At 42.9% G+C, this 16098-nt stretch overlaps 1 protein-coding gene across 16 annotated transcripts in view; it reads right to left on the bottom strand.

Annotated features, from left to right (window-relative positions):
* Positions 1-16098, bottom strand: part of SYT16 (synaptotagmin 16) — a 295384-nt gene that overhangs the window by 22788 nt on the left and 256498 nt on the right. For all 16 annotated transcript variants that reach the window (XM_084982978.1, XM_084982990.1, XM_084983008.1 and 13 more), the window contains 2 exons: positions 10810-11250; positions 7414-7603 (listed from right to left, as the gene is read on the bottom strand). In XM_084982978.1, the coding sequence (XP_084839104.1) occupies positions 7414-7603; positions 10810-11250 (631 nt within the window). The remainder of the gene's footprint in view (positions 1-7413; positions 7604-10809; positions 11251-16098) is intronic.

Raw genomic sequence — 16098 nt, 5'->3', positions numbered from 1 at the left:
TAGTGCATTTTATCAAAAGCTTCTTTTATAACTACTGACATGATCAGGTTTTCTCAAAAATAGGTTGGCGTGGTGAACTACACTAGCTTTTCTTAATGTGAAATCATTCTTGCATTCCTGAGCTAAGCTCAGTTTGTTGGTAATTTGTATTTCTTTTTCTTATACAGTAGGAGGCCAGACGGGCCTAATATAAACCACAGTATGTATGAGAGGATGTGAGGAGAGTGACAGGGAGAGATTGGGAGGAAGAGAAATCTAATGTTACATCTTTTACAGAGCAGTTTTGTCCCTTTATATATGGTCACCCCTACATTTTGATATATTTTATCCTTTAGTCTGCATTTTTAGGTTTTTAAACATCTCTTTCAACTTTTTACTGGATTAACTGAATTTTCTGTATTCTTTTTTTTTGTTTTTGTTTTTGTTTTTGTCTTTTTAGGGCCATACCCGTGGCATATGGAGGTTCCCAGGCTAGGGGTCCAATTGGAGCTGTAGCTGCAGGCCTACACTACAGCCACAGCAAGACCAGATCCAAGCCTCGTCTGCGACCTACACCACAGCTCACAGCAACGCTGGATCCTTAACCCACTGATAAAGGCCAGGGATCAAACCTGCATCCTCATGGATGCTAGTCGGGTTCGTTAACCACTGAACCACGATGGGAACTTTGAATTTTTTTTACTCTAATTTAGTCCCTCCACTGGTTTGAAAGTTGGATTAAGATTTTAAAATGTACACTTGATTTAATGTCTAAAAGGAATCAATACCTCTACCTTCTTCTCAAGCAACAAAATTATCTTAGAATCCTTTGAGTCCCATCTCCCCTTTGCATCCTTCATGCTATTTCTGCCTAGAATTTCATTTCCATGTTGATATAGTCCCCAAATTAGTCATGCTTCCCACTCTTGCTGTTTTTGTTTTATGCAGTCTACACATGCTTATATTTACCTACATGTGGACTTTTTGTTGCTGTTGTTCACTTTTCTTTCATGCACGTCACTACTTCCTTCTAAGTTCAATTTCTTCCTGAAATAACATCAGTCAGTAGTTCTTCCATTGATAAACCCTTTCAAACTTTGTGGGAAAGATCTTTATGTTTCCTTTTCTTGAAAATAATATTAAGTTGAGAGTATTTTTCTCTTGAGCTCTTGATATTCTCCCCTTATCCTCAGCCTTCTATTATTACTGTTAATGTCTGTCCTCAGTCTGACTGTCATTCTTCTGCAAGTTTTCAAATTCTTTGTCATTCTTTTTTTTTAAATTCAGCTTTATTGAGACATAACTCATATACCAGAGTAACTGTGTTTTCTCCCCTGTTGCTTTTCAGATTTTTAACCTTGAGATTGTTCTGAGAATTAAATGAGATGATGTAAGTAAAGGAACATCACAGGTGGAATCAGTAAGTCAGGGCCACATAAAGATCTTCACAGAATTGACCTGAATTCTAACTAAGCACATAGTGGCTATTAATAAGTACTCACTATCGGGAACTGAAAATTGGACCAGGATTTTCAAAGAAGGTGTTATATCCTACATCTATTTGTTTCCGGGTAGTCCTTTTTCCTCTGCCCTTCATCTGTACGTGTACCCCCCACTCTGTATCCCACTTGTTCTTCAAACTAAGGCAGCTTGATTTGATTTTCTGTTTTTCCTTCCTTTAGTCCCTGCTATTGTGAATGCCTAACAAGGTTAATATACTGCTGCTGTAAGTATTGTCATTTGAGATGTAATTATCGCATGTAGCTAATCATGCACATGCTGAGAAGCTAAGGAACTTGTTGTTCGTAACTAGAGGGGACATCTTAATGACAGTTTTTGATGAGGACCATTATATGTGTGCATGAGCATGCGTACACATATAAATACATGATGCAGTAACACATTGTGGAGGATGGAAAAAGAGAACCTGACAATAGAATAGCTAACTTTTTAAAAAATGTAGACTTGTTTCAGTAACATTAGCTTGTTAACTTCTTTTAACAGGGAAGGAAATGAAATTCAGAGAGGTTAAATCAAATGTCGGGGCCATGCAGTAACTGGGTGGCAGACCCAGGAGAAAAAAAAAAAAACCCAACAGAACAGAGGTACTAGATTGTTAGTGAATTGCTTCCCCATGAAGCCAAATTCAAAAGATAATCAAAAGTTTCTAATTCTCAACGGTCACGGCCGCTTGCTTTTTCAAAAGCTTCTGTAAATGCATACCAGGATTTCAGATGTCTACTGGACACTAAAAAGTTTTTTTACCTGGACCATCTGCCATGTACAGATGTGGACACTATCCTTTGCCATCAGATTTGTAGACTAGCCTGTACCATCTTAACAGCAAGAATGACACACTGACCACATGTACTAAGTAAGATTTTTCCTTGAAAGTGCCTGGAATGGTTCTTGGAACATTGTTATCTGACTTGAGCTAAGACGAGCTCATTTTGTTGCCTTGTTTATGTGCAGTTTCTGATAGTTTCAGTAATTTTCAAATAGCCTATTTACCTTCCCTAGCACACCTAGGATTTGAAAAGACATATATTTATATTATACATGTGTGTATGTTTTTATATATATATTCAAAATGTTATAATATGGGCCTTTTCACCAGAATGAAGCAAAGAGAGAGAGATAAATGGAGGGAGGGAGGGAAGTAGATATAAAATCTATCTATCTATCTATCTATCTATCTATCTATCTATCTATCTATCTATCATCTATCTACCTACCTATCTGTCAGATGAATAGAGAAAAGGTTAAAGTTGGAAATAAAGAAATGCTCAACCACATATTTTGTCTTGGGATGGATGTGGTTAATGAAGTATGCTACAGAAGATGCCCTCAGGTTCATTTGCTTGGTACCCTGTCTATCCTATTTGAGGTTGAGTCAAAAGAATAAGGTTGGACTTTGAGATATAAACATTAAAAAAAAATGTAATGCCCATCACAATAACCTTTACCATGGCTAGACTCATGCTTCATTTTTATCCACTTGACCCAGCTGAATTGTTTCAGACCAGAATAGCTTTTTGTGCTTATTATTTTATAACTAAAACTTTCAAATATGCTGAAATCTTGAAATAATTATACAGCAGATACCCATATACCTTCACCTAGATTCTTCAATTATTATATATTTAGTTTCATCCCTGTGCTATGGACTGAATATATGTGTCCTTAAAAAATTCATATGTTGAGGCTCCAATCCCCAATGTGATGGTATTTGAATGTGGGACCTTTGGGAAGTAATTAGGTCATGGGGGTGGAACCCTCATGAGTAGGATTAGTGCCCTTGATAAAAGAGAAATGTTTTCTGTCTCTACCGTGTGAGGATACAGCAAGAAAATGTCTGTCTGAAAACCAGGAAGAGAGTTCCCACCAGGAACCAAATCAGCTGGCACCTTGATCTTGGACTTCCCAGCCTCCAGAACTGTGAGAAATAAATTTATGCTCTCTAAGCCACCCAACCTGAGCTAATAGAGTTTGTGTTTTCATGTATCTATGCATCTATCTATCCACCAATCCAGCATAGCGGTAGCCTTCATTGTTCTTTACCCCTAAACATTTCAGCATATGTTTCATTAACTAGAGTTCAATATTTTATGGTTCTTTTCTATTTTAAGGTAAATTTTACATGCAGTGAAATGCACAAAGCCTATTACCATTCAGTCCATTATGACAGCTGCAAACATCCACTTAACCTACATCCCACATATAGAATATGTCCATCACTCCAGAATATTTCCTCATGTCCTGGCCCAGTCCATCTTGATACTAATATCAACCCTGAAAAAAACACTCTTTTCCTTTTTTTCACTATATGTAAATAAGTTTTGCCTGTTTTAGAACTTCATATAAATGGAGTCATGAGGTAGGTACTCAGTATGTTTTTGAGATTCCTCCATGTTGTCAAATGTCTCAATTTCACAGCCTTTTCATTGCTGAATAGTATTCCACTACATAAATATATCTTTATTTATTCATTCATGAGGACATGAAGGCTCTTTCCAATTTTTTCATACTATCAATAAAGCTGCTACAAATAGTCTTCTTTTTTTTAAACTTATGGGTCAGTGCCTAAGAATGGAACTGCCAGTTTTTCAGCGCATGTTTGGTTGTGTAAGAAATTATCTTCTCCACAGAGCTATTATGATATTCTATACTCCCATCAAGAATGTATTCTCCACATCCTTACCAACACTTTGGAGAATCAGCCTTTTTGGTTTTAGCCATTCAGGGGGTAGGGTGTGGCAGAGACCCAGCTCTAGGTACTTCTGCCAGCTCCTGCCCATCAGGGCAAAACTTGCCTCTCATGTATCCTTCTCCACAAGGATTTATTGCTGAAGAGGGGAACTCACATCTCAGTGGCTTATTTCTTCTAAGACCCTAACAGAGGAGAGGAATTCCATCTATTATTCATCTGCCCATTTCTCCTCTCTCTTGCTTAGAAAAGTTTGAAATATCATAACAGTCATCTGGCTGGATCAAGCTGGCAAGTTCAAAGTTATCTTTTGTTTCAATATATACTTTGAGGCGAAAGATGCTCACTTCTAATGATTCCCAGCCTTTGCCTGTTTCCATCAGGATTTAGAATCTTCACTAGTCTAGACAGGAGAAGTTCTCACTACTTAGGTTCAACCTCCTTCCCTCAGGCTTCCCTCAGAATCATCCTTCACATCATCAGAGCCACCCTGCAAGGCAGGATGGGTGTCCCCTCTCTACAGAGGAGGTCACTGTCTGGGGCTGAGCACAGGATTGGTGACCCTCACCCGAGTTCCTCCCCTGGCAGGCATGTCCTTTGGGGTGGACTCTGACGCAGGGCTCTGGGCGCCCCTGCCCTCCCTCCAGCCTCACCAGGGAGATGTGTACACTCAGCAGTCTCCCTCCCCAACACCCCAGTCCAGGCCCATTCATCTCCCAGCTTGCATCCTCCCCTGTTTTTCCCCTCTTCCTTCCATTGCTACTCAGTCACCTCATAAAACTCTTGTTCCCTCACCCTTTCTCTCTCTTATTCTCTTCCATATGGGAACTAAAACTGTATCTGAAGCTTGCCTGATGACTGCCAAAGTCCTGCTAGTGGCGCAATGCAGTGAGACATAATGAAGAACCAATGTCGTCAACATCTCAAGCCCTTGAAAGTACCAAGAGGTCCCTTTCAGAATATCCACAAAAGAACCTTCTACTTTCTCAACCCCTCCTAATTAAACTGGCTTTTCCTCAAGTACCAGCATTCTATGTAAACAAAAACCTTTTGTCTTCACTATTGAGTTTCTGCTTTAATGAATAGCATCACAGCAATGTTGCCTTCTATTACTCTGGTTGCAAAGATACAGCATGTCAGCTACATTTTAAGTTCAATGGCAGCACTATCTTATGAAAAATCATGGAGCGGTTGCTCAACTGACTTCAACTTCTAGAATAAAATCACTTTCAAACTTAGAACTTGCTTTTTTTTTCCTATTCAGTTTTAAATATTTGTTCTAAAAATTTGCTCTTTGGCACATTTTCTTTTATATAGAAATGTCTGAAGACATAATAGCCATATTCTTAACATCACAGCTTTATATGTAGTATCCCTACCTAGAAAGAATATATTATTTTGACCCCATTTTACAGATGAGAAAACTGAGTCAAAAACCCACACCTACCAAGTGGCAAAGACCTGGCACCTTCTAGCTGATGCTTTCTTAGCCACCATGCTATCCTTCTCCCCAATATTGCCTGGCACCACCCAACATGCAAATTAAGCCCCACCCCACCTCCCACCCCAGCTTGGACTGGAATAGACCATGACTGTGTGAGCCACCTCCCCATCATTCTCTGAAGCTGCGCCATGCTCTTCCCCCCCACATTGTTCTGACTTCACCAAATCTCAGGGAGAGAGGGAAAGAGAACAGCAAAAGCTCTGAAGGCAAAGCAGTAAATACAGGTCTTTAGTAAATCCAGAGCTATTTCTTTAAAGCTATATCTAGAGAAGATATTCTAGCCATACAATTAATAATCAACACCTATTATGTATTTTAAATAGCTCTTACCTGGTTCTGAGTGTTGACAAAGATCATGGCTTACGCCCCTGGTTTCTTCTATTATCCAGAGTATGGACTTTCCTTACCAGTTGCTCTAATGGCTTTCATACAGATTGACTGACAAGATACTCCTGATTTGAGACATTGTGGGTGGCAGCAGTTAGAGACTAAAAAGAATGAGAGCCCAGATTTGGTTGTAGGAGCTGACCTTTCCTACCAGCTCGGTGGGCTCTTCATCTGAAGCTGACATGTGAGGCTTCTTGCAGCCTGTCATGTTGTTACTGACTTCATCCTTCCTTCAGTTAGACTTGGTGCCTCTGGTGGACCTGCTTAATTACCCTCAACTCTACCCCCTTCTACTTTACCTTCTTGGACTCAAAAGACTGGAAATTCAACAGCATTTTCCAGACTCTCTTGCAGCTAGAATTCTAGATATTAAGTTAGGTTCCTCTGATTGATGTGCTTGCATGAGATCCATGTGGTGAAGTGAGGCAGAAACTATCTTTCCTCCCTTTCTGAGGCTGTTTCTGCTGATAAGCAAGATCATTAAAGGTGAGATAATGGTTTAGCAGTATGATTCCAAGGTTCAATCTCCAGTTTCTTGGCTTTTGAGAGGCAATTTGGGCAGTTGGCAGACAAACTCCCATAGCTGCTGCCCATTTTTATTCTGGCTTCCTGGGCCCTGGCCACAGCTATGGCAGTATGTCTTGAGGTCTTCTTTCCAGGGGTGATCTCAGAAGCAGTAGCTCTCCTGGAGTCAGGCCTGGATGGCCCAGATCTTCCTGATCTGCCTCCTCTGCCATCAACCACATAACTACTCACATTTCTTGAATGCTCACTGTGTGTCAGGCACTCTGCTGAATGTTCCACAAAAATCATTTTATTTACACCTCAAAACAACCCCTGAGGAAGGTACTATTAGTATTCCTTTGTTGCAGATGAGCCTACTGAGACTCAGAAAAGAGAGGCGAATTGCATAGGACCAGAGCAAAGTTAGCAGGTCAATGAATAGAGCTGGAATTAGATTCCAGATTTGCCTGGCTGCAAAGATTGAGCTCTGCCTCTTCAAAGGTACTTGAGGGCCTGGGACCTATTAACAGATGTTAATTGTCCATACATGTTATGTGGCTGAAAAGACATCATTTTTTCCCCTTTAACAAGACACACATAGAAGCTGATGTATTTTGTATCAAGATGCATCCAGATCTCAAAGAAGCCTTTACTCTAATTAAAAAGAAAGGCATTTGAAACATCCAGAGGTATCGCTTTGTAAAAATGTGTCTAAGTCGTACCCAGATCACTTTTATTGTCAAAGTTAAAGAATGAAGATGAAAGTAGACACAGCCTTCTACCTTTCCCTGGGAAGGGGAGGACCAGAGCTGGGGTACAAGCAGGCACTTACCAGGAGCTCTGTTAACAGAGAGGTTTCGGAAATGGCTGCCTTTGATCATTTCCACGGATAATCGCCCCGTTGTGGCATTGTATGACAGTCCCACTAACAGCTCTGGCGCCCCTCCATGCGACAGCGACTGCGTGGATGAAGCACTGTCACTGTGAGAAACGGCAGATGGGCTGAGCGGAGACTCTCCACCCTGGAGGGAAGAACAACAAAGGATCCATTGGCCCAGCCACACTCCTCTCCCTTCCAGAAAGCCCATATTATGTTTAGGGAAACTGCTGCCTGATCTCCATGGCTGCCAAAGGTGGCTCGGGGCGCACTCGGTGTGAATGCTAATGGGCCTGGGTTGCGCAGTCCTATGCAGGACCCCCTGCACTCCAAGCTGACATATTTGTTTCAAGAGCTGTCTCCATTTCCTATTTCCTTTCTAAAGACAAAAACGGACCAAGTTGTTATTACTAGTGTAAATCAAACCCTCGAAGATACATGGAGAGCCTTCAGTACATCTAATATAGACCGAAATTCCCTCCTGTGTAATTTGGGCTGGAATGTTTCTATGGAACCCATCCACTGAGGGCATGAGTTTCGTTTATGTTCTCTATAGTTTCTTGATGAATGTTGCAATGCAGGAAGCATTTTGTCTTCCCTGGAAAAGAAATGACCACTGGCCGTCTACCACCCTGTAGAACATTTGGCCCCTCGTTCTGCTTCTTAAGGTTGCCGGGAATATGCCAGATGCTATGCTTTCTCCTCCTAGAAAATGAATTATATTGAAAGTAAGCACTTTGCCAACTGTTTAATGAGGAAGCTGACACACGGACTGTGGAACCTGGGGACCTTGCAGGTGCCAAGTAAGCCTAGGGAGCCCACGATTTCTGCCTTGTCTGCAAGGGTGTGCTTCTCCAAAGCACCCGCCTCCATGCACCAGACACATCAGGAGGAGGAGAGCAAAGCAGATGAAGACAATGACTCTCACTCGAGAAGCACAAGTGGGAAGGGGCCACAAGGGGCAGACTGGCCAGTCTCCCAGAGCCACCGCCTCCTCTATCAGATACAAGTTAGGGATTTTGCTCAAAACTTTCTTCTCAAACATCTGCAATCACTTCCTAAAAGCTCTCATTAGGAACCTCAATAAATAAATGCATTGGAAGGAATTAAATATTCTTCACATCTTAGGAAAACATCATGTTTACCAAGCTATGGGCACCCTGTAGAGCCTATGTGGACTTTCATGGAACACAATTAGTAAACTATAGATGGTTTGGGTAGATGTCTTATAGCTCCTGCTGTCTAGATGATGATAATCCGACCATGAAACATGGGCTTAGTTTGGGGTAGAGGCCACCCCTTCCCCTGTGTTTCTGCAGAAATGTTCACTCTGGCACCTATCTCTGGATACTAGCCGCTCCTGTCAAATTCTGAATCCTTAAAAATCTCTCAGCCACAGTGCATAGCCCAAGGTCTAGCTTATAACCACACTCAACAAATAACTAAGGAATGGGAGAATTTTTACCTTCGAGGTTCTTTCACATTGACTCACTTCCTTCACTGAACTCTGTGCCCCCAGCAGAGAGCATAGGGCCTGGCTCAGAGAAACTGGGGTGTGATGATACCCATCCCTAAGCTTTAGAGTGCAGGGTTCCTCTGACCTCCTGTGGCCTCTGTTTCCTGGGATTTCAGATACACTCTCCTCAGAGCTTAAGAAAAAAGAGGGATTTGAAGAGGCATGAGACATGATCTGGGTTATTATTGTTGATCTTTTTTTTTTTTTTTTTTGGCCTTTTTGTCTTTTTAGGGCCACACCCGCAGCATAAGAGGTTCCCAGGCTAGGGTCCAATCGGAGCTATAGCTACGTTACAGCCACAGCAATGCAGGATCTGAGCTGTGTCTGTGACCCACACCACAGCTTGTGGCAATGCAGGATCCTTAACCCACTGAGTGAGGCCAGGGATCAAACCCTTGTCCTCAAGGATACTGGTCAGGTTCTTTAACCACTGAGCCATGATGGAAACTCATGGGTTATGTTTTGAAAGGCTCCTTCTGGTCTCTGTGATGGGAATAGGCTGTAGTGGGCAAAGGCAGAAGCAGGGAGATGACTAGGAGGCCATTTCAATAATCCAGCAGAGAGTCGGGCTAGGGTTGAATTTTCAAGCCAACTCCTGTAGGATTTTGGGTGGAAAGAAGTCACGAATGACTTCTAAGATTTTTGACCTAAGTGACTAAAAGCATGAGACTGCCTTTAGCCAAGATGTGGGGAGACTGCAGGTAAAACAAATTTAGTGAGGCAAAAATCTGGATTTCAAACCTGGGTATATGAATTTTGAGACATCTATTAAAAACTTAAGTGGATGGATCTTCCACCACCACATTCTGGACTTGCTGTCTCCTTTCCTGCTCCTCAGGCGAGTCAGGCGCATTTCTACCTGCTGATGTTGGCACACATCAACCCCTCTGTCTGCAACCCCCACCCGCTGCATCCAGTCTCGCTCCCTTAGTTCCTTAAGTTCTGTGTTTTATCACCACCTGAAAGATACTTTCTCTGACCTTCTAAACAAACAGAAGCCTCTGCCACTTTCTCCTCACTTACCTTGTTCATCTGGTCTCACCATCCTCCGCCAGATTATAAACTCTGGGAGGGCGTCACCTGTTTTATTCTTTCCTGCATTCCCTTGGCCTACACAGCACCTGACACAGAGTGAAGGAGCACAGAGGGGTGCTCTGTAGGCCAAGAAAACATTTTTGAATGGATGACGAATGGGCCCAATAACACAAGATAGCTCCATGATCTTTTATGTGATTTTTAAAAGGAGATGTTCACACTGGATGACATACGACCCACAGCAACAGTGGATTACCCATCTTGTAGATGTAAAAGCTGTGCTGTCTTACTTTGAAACTCCAGGGCACAGAGGATGGGGCATAGGGGAAGAGTCTGGTTGTAGGAATGAAACGTCTTAAAAGTGGCTGGAGTTCAGAGCTGTTCTGCAGCCTACTCTGGCACACTTCTTAAGGACCTCTCCTTGAAGGTCCCAACTCTGAGATTCATCATAATGTGTAGTGGGGGCAGTGTGGGGGGATGGGTGGTAGGACCACTGGTCAGCTAAAGAGAAGGCCAAGAAACCTTTCCCGGTTTTCCGGTACCCTCCTTCACATGACTGTTGTCATTTCCTAAAATGGACAGGGAACACATCGATCAGGCTTTAAAGACAAAAAAAAAAAAAAAAAAATTAACCCATTGTACCATGAAGTGCAAATCATGGCTTACAAGGATGAGGAGAGCCAAATGGAAAATTAAATTAAGGTGTTTGAATTCACAGGCTGAATGTAGTAAATCAAGGGCTGACAATTCCAGATCCTCAAACAGAGCACATCATTAGCAGCACCATTTAACATACTCACACTGATATTACTTCTTGGTTCCAGAACCAGAGTCACTTTCATTTCCCCTTCTTGGTGCAGGTGGCTCAGATAGAACAGCCCCTCCCCCATCATCCTCTCACGGGTCATCTTGCGGGCAGCGTACAGGCGGAAGCGGACAGCACAGGCAGCCACATCCCGGGGCTCCAGCTTGGCGAAGGTGACCTTCTCCTTGAAGATGGGGTTGGGCCCTCTCTGTATGCCTGTCCTGCCCCTCTGCTTCTTATTGGGCAGCAGCACGACATGAACTTGCCAGGAGTTAACGCCACTTCTGTCCTTATCCGGGAGGCCCTGTGCTCTTACAATGGTCACTGTGAGCTTCTGGCTGGCGGCTCTGTATTCAAAGATGACATCCAGGTCGCCACATTTTGAGATGGGCTCTGGGACCCCAGATGGCACCTGAAAACTGGTCCTGTCCTGTTCCTGTGGCAGATAGAGGGGAAGATCAGGAATGGAACAATGCCTTATACACTTTGGAAAGATGGTACCCCTCTGTGCTCCTTTAGAACCTCCTAGTTTTGGACTGCTAGCCTGTCTCCCTATACATCAGAAAGCTCTGTTTCCTGGTCTCTCTCTCCATGGGACTGTGAGTTCTTTGAGGGTACAGCGCCAGGCATATGGTCAGCCTTCATGAATGCCTTTGGGACAGATGAACAAAGCTTTTCTATTCTGCAAAGTGCTTTTTTATACACTGTCTCTCAAAAAAGCACAATTGACCACTATCATTGAAACCAACTGAGACACTAAGTCTAAAATTAGTCAATTATGCAACTGCCCAAAGGTAACATTTCCTTGAGTCCCCAGGAGAAATGGTTCAGCCTGGGCCTGTGCTCTCTGAGTCAGGACCTCCTGCAGGTAAGACTCCTAGTAGGGTCACTGACAGGTGATCCTTCAGTAGATTTCCAATTTACAGGGCAGTACAGTTTAGGTCAGAGCTTCTCAAACATTCAAGTGGATTGGAATCATCTGGGAACTCTGATTCAGTAGGACTGGGGTCAGGTCTGAGATTCTGCATTTCTCAGGCTATGAGGATGTCTCAGCTGGCCTCAGATCACTCCTGGGGTAGGTAGCAAGGGTTTAGGAGGGCATCCCCAGTAGCCATCTAGCAAAGAGCAACACTGGGTCTGGGAGACAGAACACCTGGGTTGAAATCATAACTCTACTATTAACCAGCCTTTTGGTTCTGGCCAAACACACCACCCCCTCTGTCCTCCAACTAGAAAAAAGGAGCATTAAGGTGCTTGATGATAGAGGATCACTGTGAGGTTTTAACAGATGTGGAAAAATATGTGGCTTAGACCAGCCTCTATGGATATTTATCCCCATCACTGGATTGATGCTGCCTATTTTCTTTTTCTTTCTTTTTTTTTTTTTTTCTTTTTAGGGCAGCACCTGTGGCATATGGAAGTTCCCAGGCTAGTGGCTGAATCAGAGCTGCAGCTGCCAGCCACAGCCACAGCCAAGCCAGATCAGAGCCACGTCTGTGACCTTAACTCTGTATCCTTAACCCACTGAGCAAGGCCAGGAATTGAACTCACACCCTCATGTATACTGGTCAGATTCGTTTCTGTTGCACCACACGAGAACTCTGATGTTGCCTGTTTTCAAACACAGCCCCTCATTAGGAAGTATCACTCCTAGACAGGAGTTCACCCCAGCCAGTCAGGTACGATGACCTTCCTGAGAAACCGGAGCTGAACTGCATTTACGATAATGAACTACCCTTTAGCAAACTATTACTAACGTCAGCATAATCTGACTTTTCCTCTGAAAGCATCCCTCTTACTCATAACTCAGCTTGGGTCTGATTCTGGTTGTAAATCAGCATCAGTTCTTCTTTATGTAATTCAGCACCAACTTTGCTCATTTAAGGAACTCTTTGTTTTTAGGAGTTTCCATCATGGAGCAGTGGAAACAAATCCGACTGGGAACCATGAGGTTGAGGGTTCAATCCCTGGCATCGCTCAGTGGGTTAAGGATCCAGTGTTGCCGTGAGCTATGGTGTGTAGGTCACAGATGCGACTTGGATCTGGTGTTGCTGTGGCTGTGGTGTAGGCCAGCAGCTGCAGCTCCGATTAGACCCCTAGCCTGGCAACTTCCACATGCCGCTCATGCAGCCCTAAAAAGCAAAAGGAAGGAAGGAAGGAAGGAAAGAAAGGAAGGAAGGAAGGAAAGAAAGGAAGGAAGGAAGAAAGAAAAGAAAAGAAAGAAACTCTTGCTTTTAAAGATATAATGATACATCTCAAAAGTGTATGTTCATCAATGAAACCTTCCCACAGAGGCTGGGTGAAAGTGCATTTCTCTGGAGGGAGATAAAGCCCAGGTCCACCTTTTACTACCTCTAGGACACTGGGTAAATTATTTAATCCTTCCTGCTTTCTTTTAATCCCAGTAAAATAGGGATGATTCCTACTTTAGAGGGCTGTTGTGAAAATTAAAGGACGTTATACATAGTACACATCTAATAATTGCCCTCTCTTTTCAGAGTCACATTAATCTACTAAGAAAATTCAGGCTTCTTGCAAAAAGGAGCTTCTTACATCCTTTCCTCTGAGCATGTATTTAAGCGTGAGTGTTTCTATTCAGAGGTACTTAGTTGCAAGTGATAAAAGTAGTTGCTATAGAGACTTCGAACACAACTGACTAGTGTGGATATAATATTAGAAGCAAGTCTCCAAGGAGTTAGGCCAACTCAAAAATCAAGTCAGAAAAAAAAGAAATCAAGTCAGAGTCTCCTGTTAAAACTCTCATCTATTTTAGCCTACCCTTGATCATCTCTATATTGCTTGCTGGACCATAAGTAATAATAGCTAAAATCCACTAAGCCCTCCCTTATGCCAGGGACCACACTAAAGCCTCTATGGATTGTAAGAGCTCATTCATGCACTTCAGACCTTTTCAGCCTCCCCTCTTATTCCATCTTCCCCTAGAGGCACACCCTATCTGAGCCCTAAGTGGCTTCAGCCTGGCACCACCCAACAAAGCCCTCCCTCTCTCCCACAAAAGGTAACACTTAACTTCCACCACAGGCTCCTCTGTGGATGTCAAGACTTGTCAAGGATGTTATAGAATCCTGTTTGGTACTATGTATATGAAGTCCAGAGTGTGTGGAGGGTTAATGCCCCATGCAATAAATTTTCCTCCCCTTGGGCAGATGTCCTGAGATTAGTTTATACAGCTTCTTAGTGTAGGGTTCCACAAGATCAAGCCATGAGTCACAATTAGTGGCTGCCACCTAGATGACACATTCTCACCCTGGCTCTTCCTTTCCTGCCTCACTCCCTTTGGTCCTTCACTCTTGTTCCCTGGGATTGGGTGTCCTAACAAAGTAGGTTCTCTTTTGGGGAAATCCAGCTAAGAAACATGATCTTTTAAAATATCCATATTAGCCTGGTGAGGTGGGTATTTCAATATCTTCGTTTTTAAGTGGGTGGAGGAAAATAAGGCTTAGGCTAAATAACTCACTCCTTGCCTCCAACATCATGGGATTAGCTGGAATTACCCAGGATTTGCCAGTGCTAATGCTGAAAGCCTTGATCCTTATGTGGAACCATGATGTCTACAACCTTTCCCCACAAACCTTTCATCTTAACTATTCATATGTATAGTAAATGTGTGAGAAGAAGATGGGGGATGGGAGTTTGAAACATCTATTACTTTGAATTTCACATCCTTTTAGGCCCCTGCTCTTGATATTAACTAACAGTCCCTAGTTTTATCATCAACATCAATGCTAATATAAAAATATCCTAGCTAATGAGCATCTCCCCACTAATCTATCAGGCTATCTGTTCACATAAATGCTTGCTCCCTCTGCAGGTGCACGTGTAAGTCCTGGGGAAGGCTCTGAAACAACTGTCCTAAGAATCCTGTAATAGATACAGCTCTAGGCAACAGCCAGGCTCTGGGTAGGGGGACAGTCCAAGCTCTGGTCCACAAAAACTGGGCTGCGTGGTCCCTTTCTGGGTTGATCTGAGACCAAGGTTTGTGCAGTCTGATATTTTCATAGCAATTAATTATTTCAACACACTTTACCTATCACCAGGCAACTAAAGGCGCTCCTCATGTGGGTACTGTTAATACGGCTAATCCATCTGACCTTCCTGCAAGGTAAAAATCTCTTCATTTTTATCCCCATTTGGCAGATTTTAATTAACTTCTCAAGGCCAATCAGTTAATCAGTGGAAAGCAGAGATGAAAAGTGGGACAGCTGTGTGCTCAAAATCACCAGCCATCTTCCTGTTGCCTTTCCTGCCAAGCCTTGGGTCTGCAGGAAAAAGTCGATGGCCTTTTCCAGCAGAGAAGAGCAGTGCTTGAAAAACCATCAGCCTAACAGGGAGTCATACCACATGACCGATTTCCTTCTGAGGCAAAATAAATGATTCCTTAAATTCTCGTATGCTGGGTTTTTCTTTAAGATGGGACGACCCACACTACATTGTCAAAACCCATGAAGATTTAAAGATTTTCTATCACACTGAAAGCCTTTCTGTTTCAGCATGATGTCATCTGTGTGGCCCAAAGTAAACAGACCCACGATATGTTCCTGATGCCAGATACACAGGGGAAGACAGGTTTCTTAATACAGCTAAGAGGCAAATAAATCAATTCTTAAAAGGCAAGCTAGGCTTGCAAAGCAGGCATTTTATAGGAACTGCCTCTGAGCTGCATTTGAGGTTCTCCTGTAGGAGCACCAAATTACAGTTTTTGTCTCAAAATAGATAGAAGGTTGAATGGAGCACAGAGATGTCTGGGTATTTTTGGAGTCTGAGAACACTCAGTGCCCTCAACACCAAGTGTTCTATTAAAGCTCCATGAGGCTGGCAAATGGGAAGTCACCTGGAGAAAGCAAGTCCAAGCCTAATGGCACAGTTACCAAGGGGACAGATTGTCAATAGGCAGGTAAATAGTCCCACTTTGTTTCTGTGGTGAGAGAGCCAAAGAGAATGGTCTTTTTCAATGTTAAATGTTAGTGTGGGGGACTCGATGTGACCTTTGGCAGTAGACTGGCAAGGAAGCAGATTTTTTTTTTTTTTTTTACAAAGTATATAAGATTGATAGCTTTGGTGGGGGGGGGTGGTCTCAATATGAAGACTTGCTATTAACCAGCCCCAAACCACGCATCTGAGTTGCCATTCCCGGTCCTCAGCAGTAACAACACACAGGCACACATATGCTGCGCCATCTTCTTATGCTCTCTCAACACAGCCCTGGGCCTTAGCAGTCAGGCTTTGAAACATAACTGTCTGTGATTTTTTTTTTCTTCTCATT

This window comes from Sus scrofa, chromosome 1 (assembly GCF_054392235.1).
Source record: "Sus scrofa isolate SSC_HxYL_T2T_F1_AM1 chromosome 1, Sscrofa_HxYL_maternal_Yorkshire_Landrace_v2.0, whole genome shotgun sequence".
In the NCBI taxonomy this organism is placed as follows: Eukaryota; Metazoa; Chordata; class Mammalia; order Artiodactyla; family Suidae; genus Sus; species Sus scrofa.
This window is presented reverse-complemented; position numbering and strand designations above follow the sequence as displayed.